This window comes from Sinocyclocheilus rhinocerous, unplaced genomic scaffold (genome assembly GCF_001515625.1).
Source record: "Sinocyclocheilus rhinocerous isolate Xijiao unplaced genomic scaffold, SAMN03320098_v1.1 scaffold1682, whole genome shotgun sequence".
Taxonomy (NCBI): Eukaryota; Metazoa; Chordata; class Actinopteri; order Cypriniformes; family Cyprinidae; genus Sinocyclocheilus; species Sinocyclocheilus rhinocerous.
In genome coordinates, this window is record NW_015654052.1 from 196626 (window position 1) to 210558 (window position 13933).

Genomic DNA, 13933 nt, shown 5'->3' on the forward strand with positions numbered 1-13933 from the left:
CACACACACACACACACACACACACACGTGATGCGCAAAACTCTGCATTTGAACAGTCAATAGCAAATACTTAAACTAATAACAAAACAGTAGCTGATTCAGAAGTGCCAGATTGTCATAGCAAAGTCAGAATTACCTCTTCTCCTAGGTTCACGAAACGGTCGTCCATAAAATGCATTGGTGTTCTGTTGTAAGTAATTTTAAAGATTCCTAAATGCATCTACTTTCTGAAGGCCAAATAAAGTGCTTTTGCTTTCGCACTGAAACACACAGCGTCTCCCTGACAGCTGCTTCAGCACTAACTGCGGTTACTGAAACCACGCCTTCTTTCTTTGCGTGCACATTTGGGCCACATTATGCAAATATTTCCACATAGTGACATAGATATGTGGGGGCGTGTTAGAACGAGCCGTTTTAGGGGGGCATGGCAGAGTCTTAACTTTGATAAAGAATATCTCTTTGGTTTTGAGACTTTAGTCTTTGCAACTGACATGACATGACATGATCCATTGAGCGCATCCAAATAGTACAGATCGCTTGACGGAGAGCGAAACTCTCAAGCGCTCAGTCAGCGTGTTTATCGAGTGAAAATATGTGTTGAACGCCTCTCACACACATACTGGCGTGTAAAATCTAAGAATTTATTAGCCAATGGCTAATGTTAGACATTATTTAGTCGCCCAGAGTAAGATTTAGTCGCATATGTGAGTGATTTACTCGCAATGTAGAGGGTTGCGTTGTAAACAATTGAAGCAAACTTTCATTCAGGTCTGCTCCATTTGTCCTTTTCTTGAGCAGTTACCTATAAATTCAAGTACTAGCATTCCTATTAGAATATCCTATTTCACTTGTTCCAGTTGTAAAATGGGTTGCTAATGCTGTTTCTTGTTGACTTTAACATCTAATTTCTGTCATCCTTTGGGACACATTATTATATTTTTTTCCCCTGTCTCAAAGTGCCATTACTGTCCAATAAAATGGACTTTTAACATTATTGCTGCTTTTTCCCCTCCATAAAGGCAAATATTACAGTCATTCCCATCTTATTTATGGCCACCATCCATGTTTAATCATCTACAGGAAAGTCTTGGTGTCCCCTGCATCACACATACACACATATCTGCAGCTGTGCAGGCCTGACAGGCCTCTCTGACCGCCAGCGGGTGTCCGCCGCAGAGCCCGTCCCTCCTGCTATATCTGTCGCCATACAGCTCAATACTTAAAAAGTGATTATGGGTTTTGAAGTTATTACACTCCACCCTCCAGGCCCGGCCCGTTTTCCCCCGTGTTGTTTTTCCTGCTTTTATGAAGCATGCAGGTATAAAAGTTAAAATGAGATTTTACGGCAGCTTATGATGTTGTGTGGCTGATACGAGGAAGGGGTTTCCCATCGAACACGTCTGGAGCTGTTGAATGAAACAGAGCAGTTACCTCTTAGAAAAGTTGGCTTTTAAGTGAATTTAAAAAGAAATTATGCGTTAAGTGTTAATAAATCACATTATGCCATCACGAAAATAAATATATTTTAATGTTAGAATTATATGCCTTCATAATGTGGATATGGATATAATTATGATACAGTTTTAGTTTAATTTTACAAGCTTTGTAAAATGACATGGGGCTTTTTGGGGAAAAGAGTTTAATATTGATTTTGCTGCAGATTTACAAAGTTTCAATTATCAGTTGTTTAAAGTCATAATAACCCTTGTTAGTGTAGTGTAACTGATAATTGAAAAATTTGCCGCAAAATCAATGTTAAATAATTTTTCCAAAAAGCCCCATGTCATTTTACAAAGCTTGTAAAATTAAACTGTAAAACAGTATACCGTTACCATCCTTGAAGCATTTTTTAAATCTTTTTTTGTACCTATACTTGCAAACATAAAATATAAGAGTGACAAAAAATGATGTTTGTGTTGGAAAAATGACATTTTGACTTTATAAAATTGCTTTAAAATTGGGAAGATATGCTGTAATAGTTCAGTTTAGCTTAATTTGACGTGCTTAAGGTTGTGAAACCTTCAAAGTACTTTATAGAAAAGTTTAAGTTAATATTTTCACTTTTCGGTTATAAGTTATTTACTGTACAAAATGATGTTAACAGGGTTGACATTTTAAGACATTTTAAAATGATAAAAATGAGAGTTTAACTTGTTCTTTACCTTGAACTTCACTTCTTGAAATGTTTTTTTAAATTATATTTACTTTTAAAAGAGGGAATAGAAATTCAATGCTAGATTTATTTGTTTAGAAAAAGTTCTATTCTAACACATGGTAAGCTTGACATCAACTGTTCATTTTTATTCATTTTTATTCATACTGTATGTATATGAGAGGAAATAAATGGCTCTCGTTTTGAATAATGACTGTCTAACAGCAGTAGCACACAAACTTTAAACACCCGGCTTCTCTTTGTCTGTCACCTTCAGTAATCTAGTATTATTATAGTGCACTCGTGCCAGAGTGCTGCTGTGTGTGTCACAGTGGTTGTGTAGAGCGAGGATGAGTTATCCTCCATGTGTGCTGCTGAGAGAGGAAGTGCCATCGAGCTGACAGAACGCTTTAGTTGTGCCAGAGCACACAAACCTGTGCACATTTGCACAACCATATTAAACACGCATTTAAACGTAATCCATTTCATTAAGTCATTCTGAAACACAGAATGCTGGAGTTTATGTAAATTCTCTAGTGAATACATTTTAAGTAAAAGTTTTTATTTTGACCCTTTGACCTCAGGCTCTGATGACTGTACGGTGCGTTTCTGGGAGGTCAGTACGGCGCGCTGCCTGAAGACAGTAGAGGTGGGCGGAGCCGTGAAGGGCGTGGCCTGGAATCCCAATCTGTCCATCTGTCTGGTCGCTGTCAGCTAGTAAGACCCGCCTCATTTTCTCTTATAACCTGCATCTGAATGTTAATTTAATGTTCATCCGTATGTTTTGTAAGATTCAGTATGTGATGTATATTATTTGACAGCAGATGATTTACAGGATTTATTTTTAGTTACTTTAGTTGTAGAGCTGCAGCCTGGTTAATTAGTTAGTGTTAGTTTAGTAAGCCTCAGAAAAGACCAGTTATGAGAATGTCAAATGTTCATTTTGGAATTTGAGTAGCATTTTCAAGAACTTTTCTTGAATCTTCCAAGGAATTTAAAGAGAATTTATTTAAATAGCCAGCTTTTTTTCATTTGTTAGTTAATTAGATGGTTAGGAAGGTGGGTTAGATAAATCAGTATGGATGCATAGATAAAAATTCTGATGTTGGTTGGTTGCTTGAAATAGTTAAAATGTGTCATGTAAATAGGATAGATAAATAGTTAGAATGGATGGACAAACATTCTTATGTTAGTTATTTGGTTGATTAGTTGTTAGATAAATAGTTATGAAGGTGGGTAAATTGGTAGGATGATGGATGCTTAGACATTCTGAGATTGGTTTGATAGTTAAATAAATGTTAAATAATTAGCTAGGTTGGTAGGCTAGGTAGTCGGGTCAGTTGGATGGATGGATGGATGGACAGATAGATGGGTAGATGGATGCATGGATGCATAGACAAAGGATTTTTGGTCCGATAGATAGACGGGCGGATGGATGGATGGACAGAAGAATGGATGGATGAATGCATAGATGATGGATGGTTGGGCAGATGGATGGATGGAAGATGGATAGATGCATGGATGCATAGACAAAGGATTTTGGGTCGGATAGATGGATGGATGGTGAAATATGGGTAAATAGGTAGGTAGGTTAGATACATGGACTTACAGATAGATGGTCGGTTGGATGGTTCGATAAATAGCTTGTTTTATCATATGTATGGAGAGATGGCTGAGACTGAACATGATGTTTGTGTGCAGTGATGACACTGTTGTCCTGCTGAACCCTGGTCTGGGCGACCGGCTGGTTTGCACTGCTACGGATCAGCTGATCTCTTCCTATGAGGAGCCAGAGGAAGTAAAGGATCAGCCTGTTCAGTGGGCCGTCGCAGAGGGCGAAGGTCACGAGCAGGGTCACCGCCTCATCCTCAAACACCCCAAGGTAATCAAAGCACATACAAACACACCACAACGGTCTGATTATATATTCATGAGAATGACTTCTTCACGATAACCATTAGCAGGTCACATTTATCCTCCGTTCAATTCGATATTTTCCAGTTAACAATAGAAATTAAAAAGTCTTTTTTTTTTCTTCTCTCATCCCCTCTGAGAGCGTCCGTGCATCTCTTACGTGAGCCGCAGCCAGAGGCTTTTAACTATTGGCAGAAGCCGCAAGCCTGTGGTCGTCTTTTTCCTGAAATGGAAAGAAATTTAAGACGCCTCTAGTGTCCAATTAAAACTACTGGAAAAAGCAAAGCAGCGACGCGTGTTGGCAGACTGGCAGAGGCCAAGCCGGCGTTAATAACGGCAGTAAATTTAGTCCCAGCATGTCTTTGAGGTTATAATTGGATTAATCGTCTGTGGATTTACCGCAGAATGACTTTGACCTCTGACCTCCAGCTACCCGCTTTCTCTCTCTTCTCTCTCTGAAGGCCGTGAGGCAGGTGACGTGGCACGGGAAAGGCGACTACCTAGCATGCGTCATTCCCGACAATGGCAGCAGCCTCCAGGTGGTCATCCACCAGGTGAGCAAACGCAGGACGCAGAACCCCTTCCGCAAGAACAAGGGTCTGGTGCAGTGCGTGTCCTTCCACCCCATCAGGCCTTATTTCTTCGTGGCCACGCAGCGCTACGTGCGAGTGTATAATCTTATCAAACAGGAGCTCACCAAGAAGCTGATGGCCAACTGCAAATGGATTTCAAGCATGGCCATCCACCCGGGAGGTGAGTAACTGGACGTTTCTGAAAGGGTCACCATCATTTCATTCAAAACCTGACTTACTTTCTTTTAAAAAAGGAGATGTTTTGGAGAATCTCCTATGAATTTCCAGTACAATGAAAGTATATTAAGGCTGTCAAATTAAAAATACAGAGTAAAAGTGCAGTCACATTTACTGTTGCTCAACAAAATTTAGTTCGTAAAATCCAGTCGTTTTAATGGGAATTTTGTCTGAACATACTGTGGCAAAAAATGTTCCCTATGTAGATTCTTCAATTTTATATTATATATTAAAACTTAAATATTATGAAATGATCCATTAAATAGAGGCTGTTTGAAAAGCAGTTATTTACACTTTGTAGTTTTGGGTGTTTATCACGTCGTCATTATATAGTTCATCAAATTTTGATTGTCCTTCGTCTGTCTTTCATCATTTTTTGATTGTCTTGTCTTCTGAAGCCATGTTATAGTTTGGTTTAAGGAACAAATTGAAATTCAGGCCGTAACTCACAAATCTCATTTGTTTGCGTGAATTAAACTTTAAAATGTGCCAGGTTTGTTATTGTTGATAGCTGCTTCCATCCAAAGTGTGAATTTAATTTATATAAAAATTGTAATATTGCAAAAATAATTTGTAAATAAAGTCTACATCCTGCAAGTTTAAAAGAACAAAATCATGAAAATCGAAATTGGCACCAGTGTTATTTAGTATTATTTATGTATTATTGTTATTTAGTATTATTAACATATTAATATACTATTTATTTATTAATTATCTTTTTATTTTTATACTTTTTTTATTTTAAAGTTTTAGTCATTTTATTTTGTGTTTTTAAAATATATTTCTATTTAGCTTCATTTTATTTTTGTCTTTTAGTAATTTTAGTACTTAAACTTATTTGATTTCAGTTCAATGATTTTTAATAGTTTTTTTTAACAATAAACCACCCTGATTGGCACGCACAGAAAAAAGTTATAGTCACTCTTTTGTTAAATATCATGTTTATGGTGAACATCATGTTTGCTAGCAATTAGTAGCAGATGCCGTATTTCTTGCAACTTGACTTTTTTGATGTGCATCTAAGAATTTATCCTGTAAATGTGTTACTATCTTAGTTTTTGCACTTTTGCTTATCTCAAGCTTGCATTGTGAACATTTTATTTGAATCTTGAAGCTTCCATCCAGCATTTTTAGGCTCAAAATTTACATAAAAATATGCTGATATAAACTTGATGTCAAATACCATTGGTGTGTCTCATAACCAAATATGGTGAACAAAGTTTGTATTATTATGTCCAAATGAGATTTGAGAGCTACAGCAGAGAAGATGATTTTGAGTGAATGGTAATTTAAATGTTGGTCTGTCGTATGACTTCAGATGCCTCAAGTCGTATGGATTACTCTAATGGTGCTCTTTTGTCCTTTTGGGAGCTTTAGAGGTCCAGAATAGGCTTTGAATGAATGGAAAATATCAGCTTGGAGATTTTTAAAAATACTTTGCGTGAAGAAAGTAAGTCATTGGTTTGGAATGAGATGAAAAAATGAGAAGAAATTCATTTTTGGGTAAACGATTATGGACATTAACCTCTTTCGCTGACCTTTGAAATGAAATCTGGCAGCTTTCTTCAGCCTGTTACGGTATGTTATATAAAAGTGAGTGTTTGGAGGTGACCAGAGGAAAGTTATTCTGGCTTAATATTCGTCTTGGTTTCTCAGAAATGTTCCTAAAGTGACATGTGACATCAGTGACCACTCTCTGGATGTCAGATGTCATTCATTTGCCCTCTTTTACCCATTTTCCACAGGCGACAACGTGATATGCGGTAGCTACGACTGTCGTCTGGCCTGGTTCGATCTGGACCTGTCCACGAAACCGTACAAAGTTCTCCGGTGAGTCAGCACGAGCAGGTTTTTATAATTTGGGCAGTCTGGGGCAGACTCGAGGGAAATTGTTGGTAATGCTGGCCTGTCAAATGTATGAATGTCTCCTTTTGGGACTTGGAGAGGTTCTGTATAACGTCCCTCTGCTGTCGGGATGCTGACGGGTCTGTCTTGTGTCTCTGTCCATGCAGACAGCATAAGAAGGCTCTGAGGAGCGTGGCCTACCACAGGCATTACCCGCTGTTTGTGTCCGGCTCTGATGACGGCAACGTCATCGTCTGTCACGGGATGGTCTACAAGTGAGTCTGATCATCTTCCTGTCCGGGTTTTGTTTCACTTTTTCCCAGTGTCATTTAGTCTGCTGGGTTCTCTCTTTTTTGAATTTCTAATCCCTCTCTCGTTCTTTGGCTGTGTTTTGAATAGCATACTAGCAGTAGTATGCGTACTGTGCATACTGTACATAATGTATGCCGTAAGCTAATTTTCTCTGTTTATTATACCTGGGTGAGTATGTGCAGTATACAGTAGGGTATATTTCAAGGAATACTGTTTCCCACAATGCAATGCGCTCAACTTTCCATTTCCAGTGTAACAAATAAACTAGAAGTAATATTAGATGTAATTTCTAACATCTTTCTTAACTCTGTTTCAGTGGGCTGCCAAAACTCCCACATTATTATGAAACAAAAATTTCATAATAATGCATACTGTTTCATTTTCTTTAAATCATAGGCAGTTTACAGTAAATGCTGTGCTATATTTTTAGTAAGCTAGTATTTCATTTTGAACTTGAAATCATTTTGAACTGTTATATACTAATGTAGTGTGCAGTATGTGTACTGCAGACTACTTTAATATAATAAATATGAATAATTAAACATTAAAGTAATTAAACATTATAAATGAATACAATAGAATTTTTTGCAGTGATAAATATTAGAAACATAATGTTTATGTGTAATGCTGGATAGTTTAAATCTTTAAATTTTAATAATTCAATATATTATAAATTAATATATTACTGTTTTTGCAGTATGCAGTGATAAATATTAAAACTGTAATGTTTATGTGTAATGCTGGATAGGTTAAATATATAAATATTCATTATTAAATATAAATAAATATATTACAATTTTATGCAATAATACATATTTAAAATGTAATGTTTGTGAGTACTGCCAACCACTTTAAATATATAAATTTGAATAAATATATAATAGAATATAAATATTTTTAAGTTTTATATATTTCATGTTTAATTTGTGAGTTGCATCCAGTCATAATCTTTGAATTAAAGGTTTGGTTTTATTCTTAACTAAATTGTGTCTGAAATCTACACAAAAATGTAAATTCTGTATTTTGAAGAATGTTGATAACCAAACAGTTGCTGGTAGCCATTGACTTCCATAATATTTTTTTCCATACTATGGAAGTCAATGGCTACCGGCAACTTTTTTAATTTGCTACCGGCACACTGGAATAGGAAAGTCAAGTGCATTGCATTGTGGGAAACTATAGACTGCAGTGTAATCTGGTTGTGTACTGCACATTTTAGTGCATATAGAAACCTTGCATACTATGCACAGTGTACATACAGCATAAATAGTGTAAGTAGTATGGTGATATGCTGTTCTGAACACGGCCTGTCTTTCTTAACGTGGTGTAGTTCTCTCGTTTCTGTCTTTTCTTCTCTTTCTGTCTGTCTGTTTCTCTCGGGCACATGTCCAGTGTATCTGCAGGGGTAGACTATCATTCCTGTAGTTTGGTCAGGAACGCTCTTTGAGCGGGGCTAATGATCCGTGTACGGTGTAGGGCAAGCGAGATCTGGGTGAAAAGCCTTCATCAGCTGCCCTTAATAGATCTCTCTATACTCAAACTGAGGATGTCATGTTATTTTTCCACTTCTTACTTTCCCCAGGCAAACTGTTGATGCATATACAGCAAACCATATTTCCAGAATTCACTGTTTTATGGCCTTTACGGCCCTCAGACAGTTGGAAGAAATGGCCAGCAGTTTTAACCACAAAATTTGGATATAGAAAAAGGAACTGTTTACATTGGGATGGGGCAGGATGGTTGGTTGACTAAGCTAAAAATAGTGTAGAAATAGTAAGGTAGACTAGATTAGTGAGGTCTGCTAGCAGTTTACACATTTTTTTTATTCTACGTTTTTATTTGAGCTTTAATATTTAAGAGTTACGTGTTAATGTTGAAATTAAAAACTGACTTGTTGAATGGTTTTATTTTATTTTACCATCTTTCCAATTAAAATACATCTTTGATAAGCAAGCATACTAACTTTTGATACATTTTTGTTAGAAACAATTTGTGAATTTTGTTTAAATGGTTACATTTGTGGTCAAAATGACACATTTTTATTAACCATTTTGACAAACATTTGTTTTTTACTCTATATAAATTATTATAGTGTTCAGAATGTAATAATTTAATAAATATATTATTAAAAAATAAAAACAATACAATCTGTGCATAAAAGACATTTAAAATATTTTAGTATTAAAATGTAATAAATGTAGTGATTTAATAAATTTAAAAAAACAAATCTGTACGTGAGACATTTATAAAGTTTTCAGTATTAAAATATTATACATGTAATAATAATTATTAAAAAAGGCATCATCTGAGGTCCTCTGAGGGGTTGGCATCATCTCTTCTCAGGTGTTCTGGATCCAGACTGAAGCTTGTGTAAATCCTAGTTACCACGGGATGTCAATCCTGTGGCAAAAACAGAGAAACAAATAGGGACATAATTAGCGTAGCTGCTGTTCCAACCAAGCAAAATTGATTTGTTTAACCCAAGCTAAAGAATAATAATGTGCATTTGATCAGATATAACTGCAGTACAAGATTATGATATGCATTATTTGAATGCTTGGCCAAAGAGATGTGTCTTTAATCTAGATTTAAACAGAGAGAGTGTGTCTGAACCCCGAACGTTATCAGGAAGGCTATTCCAGAGTTTGGGAGCCAAATGCGAAAAAGCTCTACCTCCTTTAGTGGACTTTGCTATCCTAGGTACTACCAAAAGTCCAGAGTTTTGCGACCTTAGGGAGCGTGATGGATTGTAGCGTGGTAGAAGACTAGTTAGGTACGCAGGAGCTAGCCCATTAAGGGCCTTATAGGCAAGTAATAATATTTTGTAACTGATACGGAACTTAATAGGTAGCCAGTGCAGAGACTGTAAAATTGGGGTAATATGATCATATTTTCTTGACCTGGTAAGGACTCTAGCCGCTGCATTTTGGACTACCTGTAGCTTGTTTATTGAGGATGCAGGACAACCACCTAGCAGTGCATTACAATAGTCCAGTCTAGAGGTCATGAATGCATGAACTAGCTTTTCTGCATCAGAAACAGGTAACATATTTCGTAGTTTGGCAATGTTTCTAAGATGGAAGAATGCTGTTTTTGTAACATGGGAAATATGATTTTCAAAAGACAAGTTGCTATCTAATATAACACCCAGATTTTTGACTGTAGAGGAAGTAACCGTACATCCGTCTAGTTGCAAATTGTAATCCACGAGATTCTGTGTACTGTCTTTTGGTCCAATAAGTAATATCTCTGTCTTATCCGAGTTTAATAGGAGAAAATTATTGGTCATCCAATCTTTTACATTTTTAACACATTCTGTTAGCTTAGATAATTTAGAAGTTTCATCTGGTCTTGTTGAGATATATAGTTGAGTATCATCTGCATAACAGTGGAAGCTAATCCCGTATTTTCTAATAATATTACCAAGGGGCAACATGTATATCGAAAATAGCAGAGGACCTAGGACAGATCCTTGTGGCACTCCATATTTTACTGGTGATAATTGAGATGACTCCCCATTTAAATGAACAAGGTGGTAGCGATCGGACAGGTAGGATCTAAACCATCTTAAAGCCTGCCCTTGAATACCTGTATAGTTTTGTAATCGATCTATGAGTATGTCATGATCTATAGTGTCGAACGCAGCACTAAGATCAAGTAAAACTAGCAATGAGATACAGCCTTGGTCTGACGCAAGAAGCAAGTCATTTGTAATTTTAACAAGTGCAGTTTCTGTGCTATGGTGGGGCCTGAAACCTGACTGAAATTCTTCATAGAGATCATTTTTTTGCAGGAAGGAGCGCAATTGTGCAGACACAACTTTTTCTAAAATTTTAGACATAAAAGGAAGATTTGAGATGGGTCTGTAATTTGCCAGTTCACTAGGTTCTAGTTGTGGTTTCTTAATAAGAGGCTTAATAACCGCCAGCTTGAATGGTTTTGGGACGTGACCTAAAGACAACGATGAGTTAATAATATTGAGAAGCGGTTCTTCTGCTACAGGTAACAACTCTTTCAGTAATTTAGTGGGTACAGGATCTAACAGGCATGTTGTTGGTTTAGATGCAGTGATAAGTTTATTTAGCTCTTCCTGTCCTATAGTTGTAAAGCACTGCAGTTTATCTTTTGGTGCGATGAATGAAGCTGAAGTATTATATGCTGTAGAATCTACATTTGTTATTGTGTTTCTGATGTTATCTATTTTATCAGTGAATAAATTCATAAAGTCATTACTATTAATCTGTGAGGGAATATTTAGATCGGGTGGCTTCTGGTTATTTGTTAATCTAGCTACTGTGCTAAATAAAAACCTTGGATTGTTTTGGTTATTTTCTATGAGTTTGTGGATATGCTCGGCCCTGGCAGCTTTTAGAGCCTGTCTATAGCTGGACATACTGTTTTTCCACGCAATTCTAAAAACTTCCAAGTTAGTTTTTCTCCATTTGCGCTCAAGACTACGAGTTTTATTCGTAGTATATAAATATAATGTAATTTAAAATGTACAGATTTGGGTTTTATTAATTGTATTACATTAATACTGAAAACATTTTATTCATAATTGAATTAGTAATTATTTATAAAAAATTAAATTAAAAAAATTTGCACATAGGACTTTTAAAATATTGTAGAAAAAAAATCATTTAATATTTCAAAATTGAAAACTATAAAATCTGTTCATAAAATACATTTTAAAGGAAGCTGAAATAAATAAAGGCATGCTAAAATGTTTCAAAGATGGTTTTAATATGACCTTCATATAACAAAAAAAAAAGTTTGAATCTGTCATGTTTAATAAAAATCAACTTGTGGTTCATAAAAGTGCCCGTAGTTGAAGAAACATCCACTGGCAGAAAAGAATTCAGGCATTTAAGAACTGTTATTGGAGCCAGACTTTATGAAAATCATTATTCAGAGCCAGTTGTGAATAACACTAACCTTTCTAATGTCTGTGTGTTAATCCTACAGTGACTTGCTGCAGAATCCTCTGATTGTTCCAGTGAAGGTTCTGAAGGGTCACACCATCACTCATGATCTCGGGGTCCTCGATGTGACCTTCCACCCAACCCAACCCTGGGTGTTTTCCTCAGGGGCCGACGGAACAGTCCGTCTTTTCACCTAGAAAACAAAACGAAAACATCCCTCCATTGGGAGCCGCGACCTCCAGTTTTCTAAACCAGAAATTACACGCCAGTTACGAGTCGATGAGGTTTTTTAGATTTGCTGCTCTCTGAGGACATTGACATGTTGCTGGCAGGAATCAAGTGCCTGATCTGATATTGAACATGTCATTATAATATGTGTTTTGAGCTATGTTTTACCTTTTTTATGTTAGAAGAAAATACATCCAGACACTCATAGATTCCCACAGGACTCGAGTGCAGTGTAAAAAGAGAGACAGGTTTGGTTTCAAACCCAAAACCGTGTCCGCTCGGAAAGGCCCGTTTCCGTACCGGGCTGTCAGTGCCCCACAGCAAATCAAGCCCAACCGCTAATCCTTGGACAAGGAAGCTGAATTTGAAATGAAACAAATGTCTGACGTTGGGCCTTGCCAAAGGAAACAAGACATGAAACAAAGCTGCAGACGTCTGTCCTTCACTTACACCTCCTGATGTTTTCTTAAACCGCCTTCTGAAGCATTTCATCCAAAAATGGCGCTACCATCAACTCCTACCAGCCTCAACGTGTCACTTTTTATCTTTTTTTACCTCTACCTGTTCAGTTGTGAAACCTTTACCAGTTGTAATTCAGAGACCAGAGACTTTTAATTAAACATGGTGTTTCTTGAAGAGTGTGAGAGTTTGTTTTCTCTTTCTCTTCTGGTTTCTCGCCACAGGTCAGCGAGGGTGATTTTCAAGACTCCTGAATTATATGCAGCGAGGGTCTGGGAATTGGTTTCGTTTCCTCCGCCGAGAGGCCCAGACGCCGCTGATCAGACGGCATTGTGTGTTATAGATCATATTTCGTGGAGGCCGTCCACCTGCGGGTCCTTCTCTCAACTCCAGACGTCGGTCTCAAGACTGTGAGCCTCTCCGTGTGAAGATTACAGTCCTTTGTTAATTTGCCAGTATCTCCAGGGATGAAGTGTTTGTAGACCAGTGTAGATCAAATAATATTATCTCAGATACTACACAAAATTGCTTGCCAAGCATGAAAGGTTCTGTAATATTTTATGAGGTATTTATATTGAAATACCTCCATTCTCCAGTGTTACTGTGTAGTTTTTATATCACAGTAATGGTGTGTTTCATAGTGTTATTTTCAGAGTTATTTTGCTGGAAATTTTGTATAAAGTGGTTTATATTTAATCGCCAGGTTTTTTTGAAAATTCAGATATTTAAATGGTTTACAAACCAAAAACTGACTGCTGAAAACTAAGATGCTCTTGGAAGGTTTAAGCTGGTCTGCAAGTTTGACAAGATGCCCAAACCCCTTCTAAAACCAGCCAACAGGGACCAGTTTAGGCTGGTTTAACATGTTTTTAGGGAATTCTTAACAAAGGAATTGGTGCAAGGGTGATTTGAAAAGAAAATACCGAAAACTGAATGTAAGAATAGTTGCGATATGCAAAATACTGACTAAATGAGACACATTTTATGCAAAAATGTAGCAAAATAGTTGAAGCCAGTGAATTACCGGACATTGTGTGAATTTTATATTGATTGATGCAACATTGATAAGCATTAAACATGCTGTTTCACCCTTTCCTCATCTCCTTTGTCACGTGACGTTCCGCTCTCTTTTCTTATGGACCTTTTTCACATTTCCGGGTTTCTCAGCAGCGGAAGTCGTCATAGTTGGGTTAACTTGAAGAGCAGAGAATGGGAGAGTACCACAAATATATTTTTTGCATTCCCATTTGCTCAAATGGCAAAAGAAAAACTCCACGATAGTGTTTTCATGA

General features: G+C 36.8%; 1 protein-coding gene across 1 annotated transcript in view; it reads left to right on the forward strand.

Moving 5' to 3' along the window:
• Window positions 1-12818, forward strand: part of LOC107716577 (ribosome biogenesis protein bop1) — an 82130-nt gene extending 69312 nt beyond the window's left edge. The window contains exons 11-16 of the mRNA XM_016523058.1: window positions 2737-2869; window positions 3854-4034; window positions 4528-4819; window positions 6621-6705; window positions 6888-6995; window positions 11998-12818. Coding sequence (XP_016378544.1) covers window positions 2737-2869; window positions 3854-4034; window positions 4528-4819; window positions 6621-6705; window positions 6888-6995; window positions 11998-12151 — 953 coding nt within the window. The 3' untranslated portion in view covers window positions 12152-12818. The remainder of the gene's footprint in view (window positions 1-2736; window positions 2870-3853; window positions 4035-4527; window positions 4820-6620; window positions 6706-6887; window positions 6996-11997) is intronic.
• The last annotated feature ends 1115 nt before the right edge of the window (window positions 12819-13933 follow it).